The sequence below is a fragment of the Puma concolor genome, chromosome C1 (genome assembly GCF_028749965.1).
Source record: "Puma concolor isolate L17-30 chromosome C1, mPumCon1.1.hap2, whole genome shotgun sequence".
NCBI lineage: Eukaryota > Metazoa > Chordata > Mammalia > Carnivora > Felidae > Puma > Puma concolor.
Window position 1 is genome coordinate 210,183,575 of NC_141674.1, and position 19,933 is coordinate 210,203,507.

Genomic DNA, 19,933 nt, shown 5'->3' on the forward strand with positions numbered 1-19,933 from the left:
TAAAGCAACAGTACACAAAAATCTCTTACCCTTATACGGGAAGCCTGATGCCAATTCCTATTCTATTGTATTCTATCCCTTCCAAATGAAATTCTGATAGTGACCTACTAAATGGATTTCAAAACCCTTTAGCATCGCTAATACCTGCAATTTGACAGAAGAAGTGTTACTAAGGATTTTTTTCATGACAAAACATCTTTCCATCTGCTTTTGCCTATAAAAGTTTTGTTGTGCTGCCTCTAGAGTCATTAATTGTGTGGATGTGGGGACCAGTCTGAGAGGGAAAGGGGCTGAAAACCGTGTTCCACACCCGCACTGGGCACACTTGCTCTTGGCCTGTGCGCCCTGACTCTTCTGCACTGTCCCGTGGTCTTGGCCTTTGTTGCTGTCATTCTGTATCGTGTCGACTATGAGGCTACTTAATATCTTTCCTCCTGCTTCACTCTGTCAGCCATAGGTTAAGGGATCTGAAAGGAAGGTGGGCCTCATCATCATGGATAAATGAGCTGTTTCAACAGAAAGATGCAGTGAAATTTCCCTGATGGTTCCAGGATGCACCCCTTACCCACCTTCCTCATCCCTCTTTCCTCAGTTGCCACAGAAAATTGAACCTTCCAGAATGTTGTTTTGTATGCTTCACATGCCCATTCTCCCTGTTGCCACCCGTCCCTCCCTTCCTAGGATAGTTACTTCTTTAGAACTCAAGCTCCCGCCTCCTGGTCTCTGAGCTGGAATCCCTAAGGTGGCTCTTTTCCCCAGCCGGCCCCACCTGAGCAAATGACTTAGGTAAACAAATATGCAGTATTGCTGCAAAAAGGAAGGACAATAGGGTTGGAATGGGAGAGAGAAATGGATGAAATGTTGTATAGAGGCAGGATGAAGCCCGTGGACGCATTATCTCAGGGATCCCGTGGACTGTTCAGGACTTCTTCAGATAGCTGGTAAATATCTCATCTTCTTATCGAGAAGAAACTAGCTTATGTTTTCCTAATGCTGTGTTGCTAGAGTGCACCTGTGTGAATTTTCTGCGTTGCTAATTTATATGCAGATGATGAGTGATGTGAAAATCCGTCATTTATTTTTAATTGTTTAAAAATGAAATTAATTCAGCATGACTCATAATGTCTGCCCTGATCTGAGCAGAAACTTTAAAAAGGAAAAGTGTGGTTTTCATGCCTAGTTTTAGAGCTATTTGTGGAACCCATAAACACTGGGCAAAAATACTGGTCAAAATAACTTCCTCTTATAATCATTTGTAAATTTGACAAGAGCCATGCACAGAAAGGGTATGAAGGGTATGCAGACACATACACACGCTATTTTACATAATAATATATGAGTAATGGTATACCTAAGAAGAAAATTGCCTCTAAATAAATATTTATTGAACTCAGTGCTCCAAATCTTTGTTAATTTTAAGTTTTATATGGAGAACTGAAATGGTTTTATTTAGGTTTGAGTCACTAAAAGTTTCATGCAGAAATAATTTGATAACGTAATTGCTAAATGAGGAAAAACGTTCTAGCCATTTCTCTGTTTCAGGCCCGGGAAAACAAATGTCTTGAAAAGTGTATCTAAAATTATTTTAAATGCTATCAAGTATTAGACTCTTTCACTTAAGGAACTAGAGAAATTATCAATACATGGAGGGCACTGAGGTTTAATTTGGTTTTAAATGTATAAATAAATATATTTTTAAATGAATGTTATTTTAAAAAATATTTTTTACATTTATTTATTTTTGAGAGACAGAGAGAGAAACAGAGAGAGAGAGAGCGAGCACATGAGCGGCAGAGGGGCTGAGATAGGGGGAGACGCAGAATCTGAAACAGGCTCCAGGCTCTGAGCTGTCTGCACAGAGCCCGACGCGGGGCTCGAACTCACAAACCGTGAGATCATGATCTGAGCCAAAGTTGGATGCTCAACTGACTGAGCCACCCAGGCACCCCATGAATATCATTTTTAAAATCAAAAGACTCACATATGCTAAGATGTGTTTGGGGGTTGTGATTTGCGAGGAAAACGTGAGAGTCTTGGGATCTCTGACTTAAGAAGCAGTGATGTTTCCTCCACCATTTTAATAAATGATCACCAAGTGTTTAGAGAAATTAGCTCTTTAGCAGGGTGCTTGATGGACCTGGGTATTCCACGTTGCCATGGGAAACATTGGGTGCCCAGGTATTCTAAGAAGCTCGGTTGTAGTGTGTAAGCGAACAACAGTTATATCGATTTGTTTACACTGTTCTTTTTTCTTAGCTCTGGAAGCGGGCACATCCTGGAGATTTCCAGAAAGGATGGTGTTCCAGTGTGTATTTTTCCAGGCCATTAGTCTCCAGTGAGCAATGGTACTTGAGCTAAGAGCAAAACCATTCTCCAGGGCTCTGCCACTTGCTTCTGTGGCTTCAGGCTAGTTTGTGAATAATAAGAATTCTTATGTCCATTTGTATCTAGTGTTGAGATATCATTGATCATTTTGTAAAATATTATTTAATTATCTCCATGACACCGTGAAGTAGGTAGGACAAGTATTTTCTCTCTGTTGCAGATGAGGGGCTGAAGATCAGAAATTAAATGATTCATTAAAGACTACTTAGCTCAAATAGCGTGTCAGATAAAGAGCCCTCATGCCTAGAATTCAGGTGTTTAGATGCAGACACCCTTTACTCTGTCTACTTGACCTTATGCTCCTGCTTAATGTCGATAAGCTGAATGTTCAATTTCCTCAGAGTTATGGTTAAGGTTAATCTCTGCTTTAAAATGCAATTTGTAAATGTTACTGTCTTTTTTTTTTTTTTTGTAATGTTTACCTATTTTTGAGAGAGAGAGACAGAGGCAGAGTGTGAGCAGGGGAGGGGCAGAGAGAGAGGGAGACACAGAATTCGAAGCACACGAACTGCCTGATCATGACCTGAACTATAACCTCAACCGACTGAGCCACCCAGGCACCCCAACCCAATAGCTTTTTGGGAAAAGTTACTGCAGAAGGAAGCAGGGGAAGATGCAGGGGAAGATACTCCCTTTAGCTCTGGCTTTATGATGTTTTCTGCAGGACTGTTTAAAAGCAACACAGCGATGGGAAAGCGGTATGTGTCGGGACACGGGGTGTTCTTTGGGTCAGGAAGTGTACAGAGAGTACATTTCGACTTAGCTCCCTCTAACTGAACCCCATGGCCCCACACTCAGAGCAACACTGGGAAGGAAAAGATGGATATCTTCCCAACTGCTGAAGTGATGGAAGAATGGGCACAAAAGGAGAGTGATGTGTCGTTATCTCACAAAATTTCGGGAGCCCCAAGGGTAGGTGCCTGGCAATGGCATGGGGGACATGTTGGACGGCATAACTCTGCAGAGCCAGCTGTCCTATGTCTTGCAGAATGTTTACCAGCATCCCTGGCCTCCACTTGCTAGATGCCAGGAGCCATCCCTGATGGAGTCATGACAGTCAAAAATGTCTGCAGACATTAACAAATGCCCCTCGGGGAGCAAAACTGTCCCTGCTTCCATTGGGAACCTATGCCTCGTAGGGTTTGCTCTCACTTTTTCCATCTCATGGTGCCTACTTGGAGCACCTGTTCCCTGCCTACTCTTCCCTGGCCAGAAGAGCCATCATCTTCTGAGCAACGCGTCCTTCTCCTGGCTGTGATTTCAGGACCCAGGTAAAACGAGGAGACCCAGATTCTTGAGAAACTTTGTTGCCATGCGTGAAAAATCCATCAGGAGTGAGAGTTAGTTAGTGAAGCCAAGAAAGCATTGAAAGTTTTTATGCTCCCGGCAACAGCCCACTTTGAAAGAATAGCCAAGGATGGGAGCTATGGTGGTAGATGAGCTGAGAAGAAAACTGCCAGCTATTAGCGGTTCTGTAGGAGGTAAATGTTCTGAGCTTTGATGTGACGGAGAATTCTCTGAAGACCCGTGCAAATGGCGCTGTGCAGGAGCCCGGAGAGCAAGCAGGCACAGGCACTGAGCCTTGCCCACTGCTGAGCTGGGCTTATGGTATTAGGTAGACATGATCCCTGCTTCCAAATGCCACTGATTTCCTCCATGGAGACATCTGCTTCTCATAAATAACCTTTGAAACAACCTCTGGATTTATTTCCAGCCCCCGCTCATCTAAATTCATTTTCCTCATTGAAAGCGATTGGGGCTGTATTAAAATATAGAAGAAAGAAAAAGCCATCAGAACCCACTTCGGGGTAAGCTGGATGGAGACAATACCCTCCTTCAGGCTCTGGGATGACATTTACTTGTCTCGCTTCCTCTCTTTCCCTTCACAGTTGGGTGTCTCTGGGCCCTCCCTTTTAAGAACATTATGGGATAATAGCTATTACCTCCTCTGAGTTCCAGCTGTTCCCCAGAAATACCCACATTTACAAATTTGTGGTGGGAAGGGCCTTAGCAGCTACGGGTTAGTCAGTACTATGGGAGAAAGACAACACTGGGGTCACCAGCACCTCTGAAACCACACATAGACAAAAATCATGGAGTGCCATCTGGTAACTAAGGCCAGCCTCTCACTTCTGCCTGTGCTGCTTCCTATCCTCTTAGACACTCTCTGGGTACTGAGTTGGCTTTGCCTGGCTCACCTTCCCTCTCTCTCTCTGGGAAGGACAATCTTGGCACACTCCCGGCTTTGCACTGGGAGTCAGTAAACCGTGGCCTGCCCCTGGCCACTAACGCATATCGGTGCCAGGCATGATGGGAGAGGACAATCCACAGAGACCCGCAGTGGGACCTCGCAGCTTCCCTTGACCCCTGCTTGAGCCGAGAGCCTCTTTTCTGCTTTCTCCTAGGTAACTTTCAACTTGATCGAATACAGATCTTTATACAAATTTTAGTTAGCTTGGATAGACCGGTTTCATCCCACTTTCTAAGGTAACCTATGGTATTTCTGGTGGTACTGTCTATTCACAGGCATCGAAAGGTTTTTATAGCTGTCATTTTCTGTTAGTCTCCATCACCCTCCCAAACATCTCCCCCTTATAATCACACCCACAGGAACAATTCCATAGGCGGTGTTTTAAACAGATCTTCCGCTACCTTTATGCACAGTGGCACATCTGTTTGTAGCATTGGCAGAAGCGTAGCTGACATTCATTCCCAGGATGCTTGGTATAAGAGCAGAGGAAAGGGCCCGCCGGGACGGGAAAAGGGATTCGGTCTCAGCATTCGCAAAGCTGTCTTTTTTCTCTCGAAAATTTTCTTTTGACCCATACCGATTGACCATCAGAGAGTTCAAATCAAAATTTGTGGATTTCCATTCCATAATCCTGCTGCTACGTAGGAAAAAAGGAACACGTTTGGCAGCATAGACATAATGAAGTCACAAGAGCCAGGAGGAGAATGATAATCCGTGGCCTTTAAAAAGATAACAGGTTTTGTTTATTTAATTTGAGGAAAAAAAAATTGGACTGTTCACTTTGTAAGTCCATCAGGGAAACTTAATGGAGTTCTTATTTCATCCTTTGGATAGGACTTTTATTTCCAAACTTTTCTGGGCAGGTGAGTGACCCCTTTGTGCGCCTCCTAAGGGACACTCTTCTGGGGCATATTTCAGCCAATTTCTACAACGGCCTATAGAGCTGTATTGTCATGAAATGACTTCCACCATGATGCTTGCTGAGAGTGAGTTTATCAGTAGTATTGAAACAAGGACTTCCCTTAACAGGTAACTCAAGACCACACAGTAAATAGGGAAGTACACCATCCAGGTAAGGAAACGAATAGTTTCCGGCATAGCTTTGCTAAGAATCCAGGGGCAAGACCAGTCCCAACCCCACCTACAAAACTATTTAATGACTAGTGACACCAACTCTCAGCTGAAATAAGAAGTTTCCCTCACTTGGCTGCACACGTACTCCAAAGTCCACATCATACCTATGGTTTTTTTGTTTTTTTTTTTGTTTTTTTTTTGCAGTAGTTTTCCTCACAGATTAGAGCTTCCTCTTTTTCTTTCAAACATGAGCTGTCCCATCTGCCAGTAGCTGGTAATGAATCATAAAATAAGACAATGGATTTCTAATTTCTGATCGACTCTCTTATGAAAGTGTGATAAATAATGTATGCCCCTTTTAGAGATGAGATGGGTATGTTCCCAAATCCCTAACTTTTGTGGGGGTCCTGAAAGCATTGGGAGGTTAAACCCTGCTGCCCATCGTGAGACCCTGGAAGGCTTTTTAAATACCAGTGCCCAGGACCTTGACCCAGACCAAATAATAGATCTCTCTGGGGATGAATCCTTACACTACCATTTTTTACAGGTCTTCAGGTGGATCCAATGTGCAGTCGGGTTTGAAAATCACTAACTACAAGTCCATTCCCGAGAGGATGCTCATAGGTCTGTGAAATTCCCAGCAAAATAGCTTGGGAAACTCTAAACTGTGAAATCTTCTTGGACGGTCACAATACACATTTGCATGGTGTTTATCTTCGTGACCTGCAGTTAAGAAACCTGCTGAACTGTCTTTAACTTGTCTGTTCTTCATGACTTGACTATGAAACTCTTAATTCACATACTGCCCATTAGAGGGGCTTCTATCTGTCAGAGCACTTCACAAAACATAGAACTAAGTACTCTGGGGGTTGGGGCAGCTTGTAGCTCTGAGATTCAATTTCCATTCTATTCTGTTCTGTTCTATACCATTCAACATGCAATGTTGTCCCAAAGGTATCCCTTTGATTACTTACAACATAAAGACTCTTGTTCAGCTCCCTTAGCAGCAGCACACGAAACCCACAATCATTATCCTTTGAAGAGAAATTTTCAAAGCATCTCCATGAATAATGCTTTGGAACAGTGATCTAGGATGCTTGTGGCTAAATGAAAGGAAAGACTAGTTTTGCAGAACATTGGGGATTTTCCTTGTAGATGTAAGGACATCTCCTTGACTTTCTTTGTAAATTAAATATTGTAAGTAGCACCTTCTGGGTAACAGTAATGTCCAGTAGACCAAGGAACCCTTGTTGCTTGAGAGGATTAGGTAACCCAAGACGAAGATTATCAATCCAGAGACTGAAAGGGAAGTTCACACAGGGTTGACTCTGTCAGGAGCCCTGAAAAGACAAAGATGTGGATTGAAATCTTGTTATATCTTTGTCTTTTCATAAATGTGGACTTGGCAAACTTGGTCCTAAAGTTTATTATTAGACAACCTTAAATACATCTGGAAACTTGCCTAATGAGTCACATGACTAGTGTTAAGAGATGTTGAATCTCAAGTTTGCCTACCTGGAGCATCACTCTCTTGACTACTTTTATGAGATTATTTATTTGGTCCACTATTTAATCAGTACTTCTTGACATTATTCTTGTTCCAAGTTAATGCACAAGATGATCGGGACAGAATGAGAATCAAGATGAGAGTCTTAGAGTCTTTGAGTGCGATCCAGTCTATCCAACACCTCTTCCTAAAGATGCCTGAAGAGTTCTTAACACAGGACTTAGGAAAAAAAAGTTTAAATAAAATTGCCACACTACAGAAGGATTATTGCATATAATTTGTTACCTGTAGCATAATTATATAAGCAAGAAGTAACATATTCTATAACATACAATGCAAGAATCAAATTTCAATCAACTGTTCTCTAAAGAGCTAGAGAATTCCCTAGCTGGCTGCAGTCAAAGGAAATGTGCCATTGCTGATTAAACTCAAATCTGCTTCCTTAGGTATCTGGGTCCTACAACCTACCAATCTTATTTTGTGTTGAACACCACCACGCCCATCTGTGTTGAAGTGTTTTATTTCTTTTGTTATGGATTTTACATCAGAGTTGTTTAAGTGTCTGAGTGTGCAATCTCTCAGCAATTTCTTGAAATTCAGACTTAACTATAGCAACTCCATCCCGTGTATTTCTACAGTTTTTATTACAATTATTTATCTTTGGTAGGGACTTTGTAAATTTCCTCCTCCTCCAATGCGGATACTGCAAAGCTGTCTGCTCCAGATGGCTCCTCTCCAGTGGGTTGGGCTGGGGTTCTTTACTCTGCAGTTAGTGATGTTTCAAGTCATGAGAGATGCTTAGAGTCTCAACTTTGGGCAGGTGACATTTCCAGTTGAGTATGGTCTCAGAAAGGCTTTTCTTCTCTATAAAAGTCATAGATTTTATATCACTTCCTCTAAAGCAATAAAAGAGTTTTCCAGGCTCTAAGAGCTCATGATTTAATCACTTACTTTCTTTATTTTTAGTATACATTGTCTGCACATTCTCAGGTAGTAAAAATTGGGAAAGCTGTGTCCCATCTGGCTGTGGAACAGGAATAGACAGAAACAGTGGAGAAGGTATTGGTGTGGACCAAAAGGATGTGGGTTGATTCTGGGGCCTGTATGGAGCAGGTAAATGTCAGAGTGTGTCCCTGAGTAGTTAAGGCCAGGAGAAGGTCCATGTGCCTATCGTGTGTTGGCTGGTCCATGGTATCTGGGACTGGTGGGTCATAGGAGAACAAAGTCCCTATGGTGCCCACAGCTCACAGTGACTATCTCTCTGCTTGTTGATTGTAAGAAGCATCTATGTCAGGGCCATGAGAGGCAAGCCTGCTTGAACGAGGCCATCTTGTCCAGCATATCTATATTCTAAGACACTATTTTTGGAATTTTTTTCTTTAAAAAATTTCCCATGTCCCATACATTTTAAGACTATGCAAAAGTTCTGGGGATAGGCAGGCCTGGTTCAAAACCAACTTAATTTCAAGCTGTGAGACCTTGGACAAGTTACTTAGGCTTCTTAAAGTTCATCTTTCCATCTGCAAAATGGGAACTTCTTTGGAGATAGTTCATATACAGGATAGTGTTTTAAACATAGATGGTTATAATTTTATTATTGCTATCATTATTATTATTATGAGTAATTTAGTCCATACACTGTGCCAATTCATTAAATGTAGTTATCTGGTGTCATTAATCCTCCATTCAAATGTAAGTCATGTGGCATGATACAAACAGGCAGATTGTCATAGACGTGGAACATTCTGGAATTGAGTCTGCCAGTCAATTTACCAGAGTCTGTTCTTTCATTGATAAAATGGGTCCAATCACACAATACTGTGTATTCACAAGGACATTGTGGTACACATATCATTTGAGGAATACAGGTATTTTGCATAAATATAAAAGACTGATAATTTAGATGTTACTTCCACGAGGTATCCTGTCAGTTTGCTTGGTGCAGAGTAAAGTAGGGACTGCTGAAATAAGTGTGCATTTATAACAACTTTTCTGTGTTATAAAACGTGTGTTTAAGATGCATTCCCCAAAAATATATTGGTAGAGTAAGGACACTATTCCCGGTTTCAGGAAAAAGCTCGGGTTGTGGTAGAGCCATGAACTTGGAGCTGCAGAGTGACATCTGCTTATAGTCACATTTATCTCACACCAGCACTGCATGTAAGGAGAAAACTCCCTATCATTTCTCAAGCCACTCAGAGCAAGCCCTTAACAATGGCCGAGAATCGAGCCCATGCTTCCAGTTGCCTCTGTGATCTTACCTCCGACTCTTCTCTTTAGTTTTTCTTCCTTGTTATTCAGTTATTTAATTTGTAAAATGGGGGTATGTGTGTAGAAACACATCATAAGGCATGTATGACAACACTCAGTGCTGCTAAGGGAAAAAAAAAACCAAATGATTTATAAATCCAAGTTGGTGGGAACACTGGCAGTTCCCCTCATGTGAGGGAATGTGACACATAGATCACCGACTTTCATTGAGCTAGACAAATTACTCAATGACTGTGTCTCCCCACAAAACTGGATGTGAACCAAAGTTTCTGTCACCTGATTTACTGTGAATAGTCTCTGTATCTCTGAAGGGAAATGGGAAGTGTTAGTTCGCTTGATTTTAAGGATGACTTCAAAAGGCAAGAATGACTCAGTCGCCATCATGCATTCAGTCACATCAAATCCTGCCCGTTGTGCAAATTCAGTCACTAATGCTTCACTTTGAGGTGACCAGTTCTTCTGGATTCACCTTCTTGCCCCCAATTAGCCATTCGTTTCTGCTCCAGAGTCTGCTTGTGTCTTATGAAGGAAGATATCAGATATCAAGATACGACATTCCATTCCTTCCAGAAAACTGGGTCCTACGGAGGGTAAAAGTGGTTTGGAAGAGATGATTTGCAAACAGGCTTTCCACATGTATCTGTCAAGGTACGGTTGTGCGGTCTTGTTTTGTTTTGTGTTCTGAACTTGGTGGGACTGTCTAAGGGGATGTTGTTTACTATTATTTACCATTCCTGCTAATGATGCTTTCGGGGTTGAGGTGGGGTGGGAAGATTTGGTGGAAAACACCGATTTCTGTTTAGAGAGCTGGTGTGCACAATGCAATTGCATTTGTACCTCCATCCTTATGGAAGAGTCTTGTTTGCCTGGATTTTACCCAAGTTTAAATGTAACACAAGAGAAAACTATGGAACTTGTTATGACTGCGTTTCTTCTACCATTGTTAGGAAAAACTCATAATACCCACCAAAAACAATGCATTAGCTTTATCTAAACTCACTAAATGTGGCCCGAAAAATTCAAAGCACTGCCTTTGCTCATCACGCAGAATTCAATTAATGGTGCTTATGTAACTCTCTATTGTAAAATGTTTACCTGTGCTTATTTTGATAATTTAGAAGGAAACATTAATAGGACAGTTTTTCTGAAAAGAGAGTCTCCCACATGTTCAAGACTTCATGAAGACTGTTAAAAACAAACCTACGAAACAGCACTGGTCCCCACCTCACTTTAGGAACCTTTACCTTATTAGAGAACAAAACATTGAAACTATGAAATGGATTAGAAAAATAAAGTCTATCTTATCTGCACTTCTGTTGGTATAAGAAGTAGAGAAGCTTAGAGAAATCAGCTATCGGGGGATCGGATTGAATGGTACTGGGGAATGAATTGGAGCTGGGTTTTAAAGAACAGGTAGGATTAGAAGAAATGGGAAGGGTAGCTTTTACCAGAAGAATGAATTAGTCACTCGATGCCATCTGAAGGAGGTCTTCTTTTCTTTTTCTCTCTCACATCACTGCTCTCTTCGTGGTATGCATCCTGATCATCCAGCTTCCACTTTGGGAAAGACAAATATCATGCTCTCTGTTGAACGACTAGGACCTAGCACTCTGCCTGTGTCAAACAGGTCTTCAAGAATTAATGGGTTTAATGAATTAACTGGATATAGATTCATTAATCAGGTGTCTGTATTTTGGTGGAGGGCATCGGGTGAGAATGGATATTGGTGAGTATAGAGGCAGAAAATAAGGTTGAATATGTTTGGCGTTGTCACATTATAACATATTTTTAAATCAAATGCAGCTGTGGGCATAGGCTGACCTAGTAATGTTATGGCGAAGAGATGGGAGGAGGCTACGCACCAAACCTGGTGGTTGCATGGGGTCGCTTGTGCATATGATGATGACAACCTTGTCTGCCATGCCCCTGAACCAACTGACCACGACGCCACATTTGACCGACCCTCGCTTTTCACATTAACACTGAAGTACAGGGATGAGGGTGTTGAGGGTATGTGCTGGGGAGTGATAATAATGAACTTAAGCTGTATACAGCAAGGCGATCTTTTCAGCAATTGAGGAGGAATACAGAGAAAATTGCAAAACCCGGTGGATAGGAGTGGCCAAATAAATGACAAAGAGGACTTGAGCTTAGCCTAGCAGAGGTAGTGAGCCAGAAAGATAGATGTTGGTAGTCAATAATGCAGATGTTTACATTGACTTTATGGAGAGGGCGAAGGTATTGGAAATCAAAAGGTCCAGGTCTGACCTCAGGAGTGGCGGCTGAGATAAGAAGAAACAAGGTATCTTTGAGAGAAGATATCATGAAATTGAGTGGTCGGGGAATGTGTGAATATTTAACACTGTGTCTTATGTATTCCCAATTTAATCTAAAACTTACAATATTTCATCTCCCATTTTTTCAATGAAATGAGTCCAGTGAAATCTCTTTTGGTGATTTCAGTCTGGATTCAAATCCTAATATTTTTCAAGGCAAACTCTTTAAGAAAAAACTGAAACAGGTGCCCGCAAATGACAGTTACAAATGGGGGGTGGGGGGCAGGGAACTCTGCCAAGGAATCATTAAGTTAATTATGTTCCTTAAGTTGAACCATTCCTCAGTAAATAAGAAACTCCTTTTTCAATAAGGCAGCCATGAAGTCACATCTCCCTGGTCTTCTTGGATGTGCATAGAAGGGTTTATTTTAATAAGGTAGAGCTTGAATTTAAATGTGCTCTCCAATAAACTGTAAGCCCTGAGGGGGTGTGTATCTTTCACTAGGGTAAGGCACCGGCTCATTGTGCTCTCACATGCGACAAATAACAGATGATAAATATTATAATGAGGCCAACTAAGATACTGCATCCATTATCATGAGGAAATTGTTTCTTTTTATTTGAAGATGCACCGTGGGCATTAAAACTGTTGCTAATATGTTGTGATAATAGCTTCCAATTTGTTATGAATAAAGATGTGTAAGAGAGGATGAGGCCTGATCAAAGGCAAATTTTAACACCGGACCCTGAAGCCCCTAAGGGGTGCACCATAAAGCAAATAATCCAAGTGCTTGCGTTGACACAGAGCATTAGATTCAATTATTTTGTCTGAAGGAAACCAATCAGGGAAAGTGACTTGTTCTCGGAAAGTCATTCTAGAAAATAAGGAGCCAAGCTTCTGGCCTCTGTGTAGGCCATCCGTAGCATCTGTATTTCAGTCTATCACCTTATTACATTTGGGTGCATTAAGTGGATGTACAACCTGTTGGGGATAAAGACCGCACGTTGGCTACTCCATTTAGAGCAACTAATGCATCCATGAATGAGTATTTGGTTCTTAAGTAGCGTCTCTAGTGATTCACATTTACATGTCACATTGATTCTATGAATGAGGGATGGAAGGTTGGTTTTTAGAACTGCAGGCATTTTTTTTAATGGACTTTAAAAATACCAAGGAGTGCAGTTCTCAGCTTTACCAGTTTGCAGAGGTGGTATATTCAATAGAAAGGTTTGTGAAATGATTTTTGTTGTTAAACAGGAAAAACACTTTATGAATATAACCTGATCTTGTTTTACATTCTCATTGGAATGCCACAAATATACTGAGGGATTGTTGGGTTAAGGTATTACTACCCCGTTTGAAAAGTGACTGACTCTATTTGGAAATGAATTCCCTAGTGGTCGCATGATGATTTAAGAGTAGAGCCAAAAACAAAATTTCCAAAAAAGATTGGGAAAAGCATGTGTGTGCACTATGTGTGTGTGTGTATCCGAGTATGTCAGTGTGTGTGTGTGTGTGTGTGTGTGTGTGTGTGTGTGTGTGAATGCGTGTGTAATCTATAGTGTCCTTCTCTGCAGATGCATAGCTTATAAAAATTTTTCCCCACTTCGTAGGTACTTCCTGGAAAAAAAAAGTGGTTTGACTATTCAGTTGTGGATCTTGAGTTCAGTTCTCTTTAGGAGTTGGGAATTTCTGGACAACATAATGTTCTTATTCTCTCTGTTTCACTTTATCTACTCACTTCTTTCCAAACCAAACTTCCACTAAAAAAAAAAAAAAATTGGTCTGCCAGACTTATTTTAGTGAAGCAAAGTTTCTAGATAGTTGTAACACTTTAATACACCTGTAAATAATGCATGAATATAATTAACAACATTTTTCTTTTAATTAATGAGTGAATTTAATTTAAATCCTTCAATATTAACCCATTAAATTTTTATGCTCAAAAAAGCATACCACATGCCATAGGATATAAAGGAATGAACAAAGTTTGATCCCCATCCTCAAAAATTCCAGAGTCTCATGTTTGTATATAATGGCTATAATGTAAGGCAGAAAGTGACAAGTAATACCAAAGAAATTCAAGCTAAGGAGAGAGAGCATGTTGATGAAAGGATGATATTCAGGGAAGACACAACATTCAGATTAGACCCTGATGGGCTTGAAATTTATTATGACTTTTTTCTTATAATTTTTTAATGTTTATTTATTTTTGAAGGAAAGAGAGACAGAGCGTGAGCGGGGAAGGGGCAGAGAGAGAGGGAAACACAGAATCCAAAATGGGCTCTAGGCTCTGAATGTCAGCACAGAGCCCCACGCGGGGCTCGAACTCACGAACTGCGAGATCATGACCTGAGCCGAAGTCAGTTGCTTAACTGACTGAGCCACCCAGGCATCCCTATTATGACTTTTTTCAAATGGAAATGTAGTTTGGAAAGGAAAGGCTCCCAGGAGAGAGAACTATGTGAGCGGATGATAGAAAATTGGAGAGGAGGTCGGGCCAGATCATGCAAAGCCTGAATTGCCTTACAGAGGAAATGGACTCTATTTTGCATATTTCTAGAGAAACAAAGTGAGGTGATCCTATTTCTTTTTTATAACTATTTCTTCAGGTTAATGATTAGTATTCAGGAAAACTGAGCTAGAGAATCCAACTAAGAGTATCACTTAGTGGTCAATGCTGAAAGTTAATATGAACCTTGCAGATGATTTGGAAAATAGGAAATCCAAGGAGAAGAGGAAGGCTCTGTTGACCAGTTGAATGTACGCATATAAGAAGAAACTAGGTGTCAAATTGTTTGGAAAGTTTAGTTCTCTGTGACTGATAGACTGATGATCCTATAGAGGACTTAGTATCGGTGTCAAATTGTTTGGAAGGTTTAGTTCTCTGTGACTGATAGACTGATGATCCTATAGAGGACTTAGTATCAATAGAGGGAACAGGGAAATGATGCTGAGCTCACATTGACCTTGAGTGTCAAAGAAATATCCATTTGGAAATATCCAGCATTGTAGAGGGAGAGCAAATATATGTCTCAGGCTACAAGAGACAGTGGAATATTAGATTCGAAATCATAAATAAAGAGCATTCAAGTCTTTAAAAACGCTATTTCTTTTGTCAGAAAATGGAGAAATAAGGAAAACAGGACCTTGACTTGTACTGAAGCATGAGGGGTAGTAGGTCAGTGAAGATACTAAGTAGGAGCAATGAAAATGATGAAAAGTAAAAAAGGATGATTGCAGGGAAGCCAAATAACAACAACAACAGGACATTCCAGAAAGAAGTTGTGCTCAAGAAGAGTGAAAACAACTGTAAAGGGATAAAGAAGAATCTGAACACCCAAAAAGGAAAATCTCTGAGGTTACGGAATTATGTTGAAAAATTCTACTGAGGGAGATTGAGTCAAGAAACCAGAGAAAGGGCACAGTTCACGATGTGGAGAACTTCAACGTTGGAGAGAAAGACAAAGGAGTCTCCCGTTAGGGGGCAAACTCTTCTCGGTGAAACAGACCTGCAGGTGCTCTGCTGAGGGCCTGGGCTGCGATTTACCAAAACCAGGGGGTCTTAAAACTTTGAAAGAGTCACGATGAAGTATACACCATGGGTGAATGTAGTGCCACCCTCACTCTTAAAAAGGGTGACTTTAAGTTGAATTCAGATAATCTGAAAATATTACCTAGAAAGACATTGGGTGATTGTTGGCCTGATACAGAAGATGCAAGAACTCTGTATTTTTACGCATTGAGAGATCATTTCCACCACTGTTCTGTACAGGCATGTCTAGACTTTCCTGATCTTTCCAAAGTACATTTTCCTCTGTCACCCCATAACTCTGTTGAAACTACAAACTTTTTCTGGGAACGGAGCAGAATATGTTGCAAGTGGCATTTCACTGTGCTCAAATACTCTGCATCTGTAGTACTTTCCACAAAGGTTTTGAGATCTTTTATTCAAGAAATTTAGAGCATCATTCCATTGAATTTTAAGATGCCATTTTCAAGAGAGGCGCATATTACAAATCTTTGTGAGGGGTGAATGCCTTACATTTGAGATAGAACTGACATTAAAGCTTTCTTATTACAGTCCTCTCCTTTGGCTTGGCAAATCTTATCGTCTCTCTTCTAGAAGGTAAATGAATGAGTGACTATGGACTTGGAAGTTTTACAGATTCAAGGAAAACTCATTTTTCTGGCTGTGAAATGCATGTCTAGTAACTTTGGGCTGTATCAATCCCTTTATGCCAATATCATGGATAATATAGGCTCTACAAAATGGGGTATAAATTTTCCTATTTTTGCATACATTATCAGCAGCTTTCAATGATGATATCAGATTCTAATGTAGCGACATAGGTAATGATCTAGTCTGGGAAATTCCGTAGTTTCCCAGCTACTGATATGTAACTTCTCAGAAGAGAAAATATATTGAAATAGTACCGAAGAGTATGGCATCTGCTGCTTTTCCTGAGTTGTCTGGCTCTTTCCTGAACTGAGAACATTGTTTTGCACACTATCACCACTAAGAAAATGTGCTCTCCTTCCAGGGTCCATTTCCAAAGTGACTTAAAAATGTAATGGCTTAAATAATTTTCCACGAGTAAATTAATATTCTGCATTATTTTTTTGGGCTGTATGCAATAGTATATATCAAGGAAAATTTGATTTTTTAGAATGGTTATTTCTAAAGTAACTTCTTTTGAATCAATTATCTTTAAGTCTTGCATAATATTAGGAGAATGACGGAGCGATGAAACCAACATTTTTTGAGACTTACTGTGCCTCTACTATCTACTATATGCCAGGTTCTTTGCTAGCGGGTTTATTTGTAGAATATGAATATAGAAGATCTAATATAATTGAGACTTGATTGAGCAAAAGTAAAAAATAGAGAAATATCAAGAAGAGAAACACATAAGCACATAAAACACCTAAAAACATTTTTTAACGTTTATTTATTTTTGAGAGACAGACAGACAGAGAGACAGAGTCCCAGTGGGAGAGGGGCAGAGAAAGAGGGTGACAGAGAGTCTGAAGCAGGTTCCAGGCTCTGAGCTGTCACCACAGAGCCTGACATGGGGCTTGAACCCACGAACCTCAAGAACATGACCTGAGCCGAAGTCGGACGCGTAACCAACTGAGCCGCCCAGGTGCCCTGCATATACAAAACTTTTTAAAATTCACGGTTGTAAATACACATCGTTCACCAAATTTTTCAACAGAGTCATTTGCTTGTGTACATTTTCCCCAATTCCGCTTCTATAAAAACTTCATGCTTAATATGTGCTCATTAGTTTTCCCTTTTTAATGTGGCTTCAGTTTCTTAAAAGCAGTGCCAGAATTTCAAGATATTTGGGAAAACAAGCACAATTCAGAGTCCTTTTAGATTTCACAGATTTACCTTAATCTCATCTTATCCATGTAGACCTTTTTTTTTTTTTTTTTTGGTAAGTCTCCTTTTATTGAGAACCTTCAAAGCAGTCAACAGAGTTTTTCAACAGAGTTCCTAGGGAAATTCTCACTAATTATTCACACTCATATTCTTTGGTTTATATAATATTTAAAACTATATAACTATGGCCCAAAGCACAGTAGACATAAGCAGGATTGACAGCAAACATAACTAATTCTCAGAAGCACACAGTTACAATTTAATCTCCAGAACATACGTGTGTGGACATGCCAGAGAGCTTGGCCTATTGACTATGGGTATTTAGAATGCTATGGCTGTTAATATGTTTTGCAAAGCTAAAGAAGAATCCAATCTAACCCATGGATCTGTTAAATAAAGTAAAAATTATCTACAAAGAATATGACAGGTAGCTATTAAGAGCCTCCATTTTTTTTTTAATTTTTTTTTAACGTTTATTTATTTTTGAGACAGAGAGAGAAAGAGCCTGAACAGGGGAGGGGCAGATAGAGAGGGAGACACAGAATCTGAAACAGGCTCCAGGCTCTGAGCTGTCAGCACAGAGTCTGACGCGGGGCTCGAACTCAGGGACCGTGAGATCATGACCTGAGCCGAAGTCGGACGCTTAACCGACCAAGCCACCCAGGCGCCCCGCCTCCATTTTGTTTTAACAGTGAAAATACTTTTTGGATAATCTTACCTGAGTCTCATAGTGTCATTTCAGCTTTTATCCTTCCAATAATGGTTGGGGAATCCTAAGCCAAAAAAATTAAAGAAGAGAAGGTTCCCGAAAGTATCAAACAGTACTTCATGAGTCATATCTTTCCCTCCCTTCCATTATCCCTACCTACTTTCTTCTTTTTGGAAATAGTTGATGGTCTGTCCCTCAAGGGGCTCACAGACCAATAGAGGAGGTCCACTCACAGATGACAACTGTAGAGTGCCATAAAGGAAGGGCTCTGCTATGGAGAAGCACAGAACCCCTTGACAGCCCAGACGGGAGGTATTGAGTTCAACTTTGATAAAGCCTGGCTGATAATGGGAGCCTCCTTCGAAGAAACTACTATATCTGAATTAGATCTTAAAACATGATTTAGCCAAAGGAAGAAGTTCAGGAAGACAGAGCAGCGTGACTGCGGCCTGGGGTCATGATGTAACCTGTCTGTCTTCTCAAGACTCATTGCCACAGTTGACATGTGGTTGGTCTTGAACTTTACCTTTGAGTCAACAATCTGGAACAAAGTGAAGGTGGGAACATGTTATATCAGGATAATCTTAAAATCAAGGAGGGACAATGTTGCAGTTGAGACTTAGCATAAGATCTGCATATTTGAAAGACCTTGAGTGTTATATGAAATCGCGCATTTTTAGTCCGAAGAAATGGAAAAGCCATCAGAGAGTTTTAATTTAGGGAGTGACATGAACAAATCTGCATTTACAAGGATAATCTGGCAGCAATGTGGAAAAAAAAAAAAGATCAGCTAAGAAGCCATTGCATTAATTGAGCCCAGAAACGATGAGCATCTAAACCAAAGCAGGACAGTGAAGACGGAGAAGAGGGGATTAAGTTGATCCTTGAATTCAAATTATTAATTCTTCTAACAAGGACAGGAATTAATAATGTTTGAGGACTCACAGATTTTTCCTTCCTCCTTTATCATAAATTAAGAAAATGGAGACTATATGGGAAATAGTGCAGACTGCCATTGAAAAACATCATCCTGGGCGCCTGGATGGCTCACTAGGTTGAGCACCCGACTTCGGCTCAGGTCATGATCTCACGGTTTGTGAGTTCGAGCCCCGCATCGGGCTCTGTGCTCTCAGTTCCGAGCCTGGAGCCTGCTTTGGATTCTTTGTCTCCCCCTCTCTCTGCTCCTCCCTCACTCACGCTCTTTCTCTCTCTGTCTTTCAAAAAATGAATAAACGTTAAAAAAAAGAAAAAAAAAAGAAAAGAAAAACATTATCATCCATCTGGGTGGTTAAGAAACCCAGGAGTTACTCTTGAACTTTTCCAATCATATATTTCTGCATTCATTCATTTAATAAATGTTTATTGGGTGACCTCTTTGAGCCAGGCGTCATTCTAGCCTTTGGGAATACAAAACAAACAGGTTCGATCAAGTTCTGCCCAAATACCTCTATAATTTTTTGGTTTCTCTAGATCCTCACGGTCAACACACAAATTGTCTTCTCCCCACTTCTCTCCCTTTTCTGATTAAGTTTTACTCGTGCTCTGTATCAGCTGAAAAGCCACTTCCTCCATGGGACTTCCCAGCCCCTCGGTCGTGGTCAGGACCTCACGACTCGTTCTTCCATTCCACCTGCTCTGTACTTCCTCTAAGGGCACATCCAACCACATGGTGCTGAAATCATGCTGGTTCAATAGCCTGTGGTTCCCTGAGGATACTGACCCCTGGGCTTTGGTCACGGCCAGAAAATAAGTCCTCGGATACTTTTTGAATAAATAGTGAGTAAATGAATTAAATGCCTCAACATAGAGTTGTTTCTTCCTCTGTAAAAATTATACCTTTGAGAAAGCCAAACCCATATTATACTTTAAACTGGCCTGAAGTTAGCCCTGTCTGCTGAGGAGGTTCAAGGCCATTAAATGTTAACATTCTGTATTTCTAGTTTCCACTTCTAGGTTGGAAAAAATGAGCCACATATGGTTAGCTAAACTCATTTGTAAAAAGTTGGCATGTTCTCAAACCGCATTCAAAGCTTATGTCAGTTTTGAAGACACAAATAAAACATATTTTCT

General features: G+C 40.6%; 1 protein-coding gene across 7 annotated transcripts in view; it reads left to right on the forward strand.

The window, feature by feature from the left end:
• NYAP2 (neuronal tyrosine-phosphorylated phosphoinositide-3-kinase adaptor 2) overlaps positions 1 to 19,933 on the forward strand; it is a 267,608-nt gene that overhangs the window by 80,383 nt on the left and 167,292 nt on the right. The window contains exon 1 of one of the 7 annotated variants that reach the window (XM_086719780.1): positions 9,838 to 10,136. The exons of the other annotated variants lie outside the window; for them this stretch is intronic. Coding sequence (XP_086575906.1) covers positions 10,099 to 10,136 — 38 coding nt within the window. The 5' untranslated portion in view covers positions 9,838 to 10,098. Of the gene's footprint in view, positions 1 to 9,837; positions 10,137 to 19,933 lie in introns of those variants that run through there. 7 annotated transcript variants of the gene reach the window in all.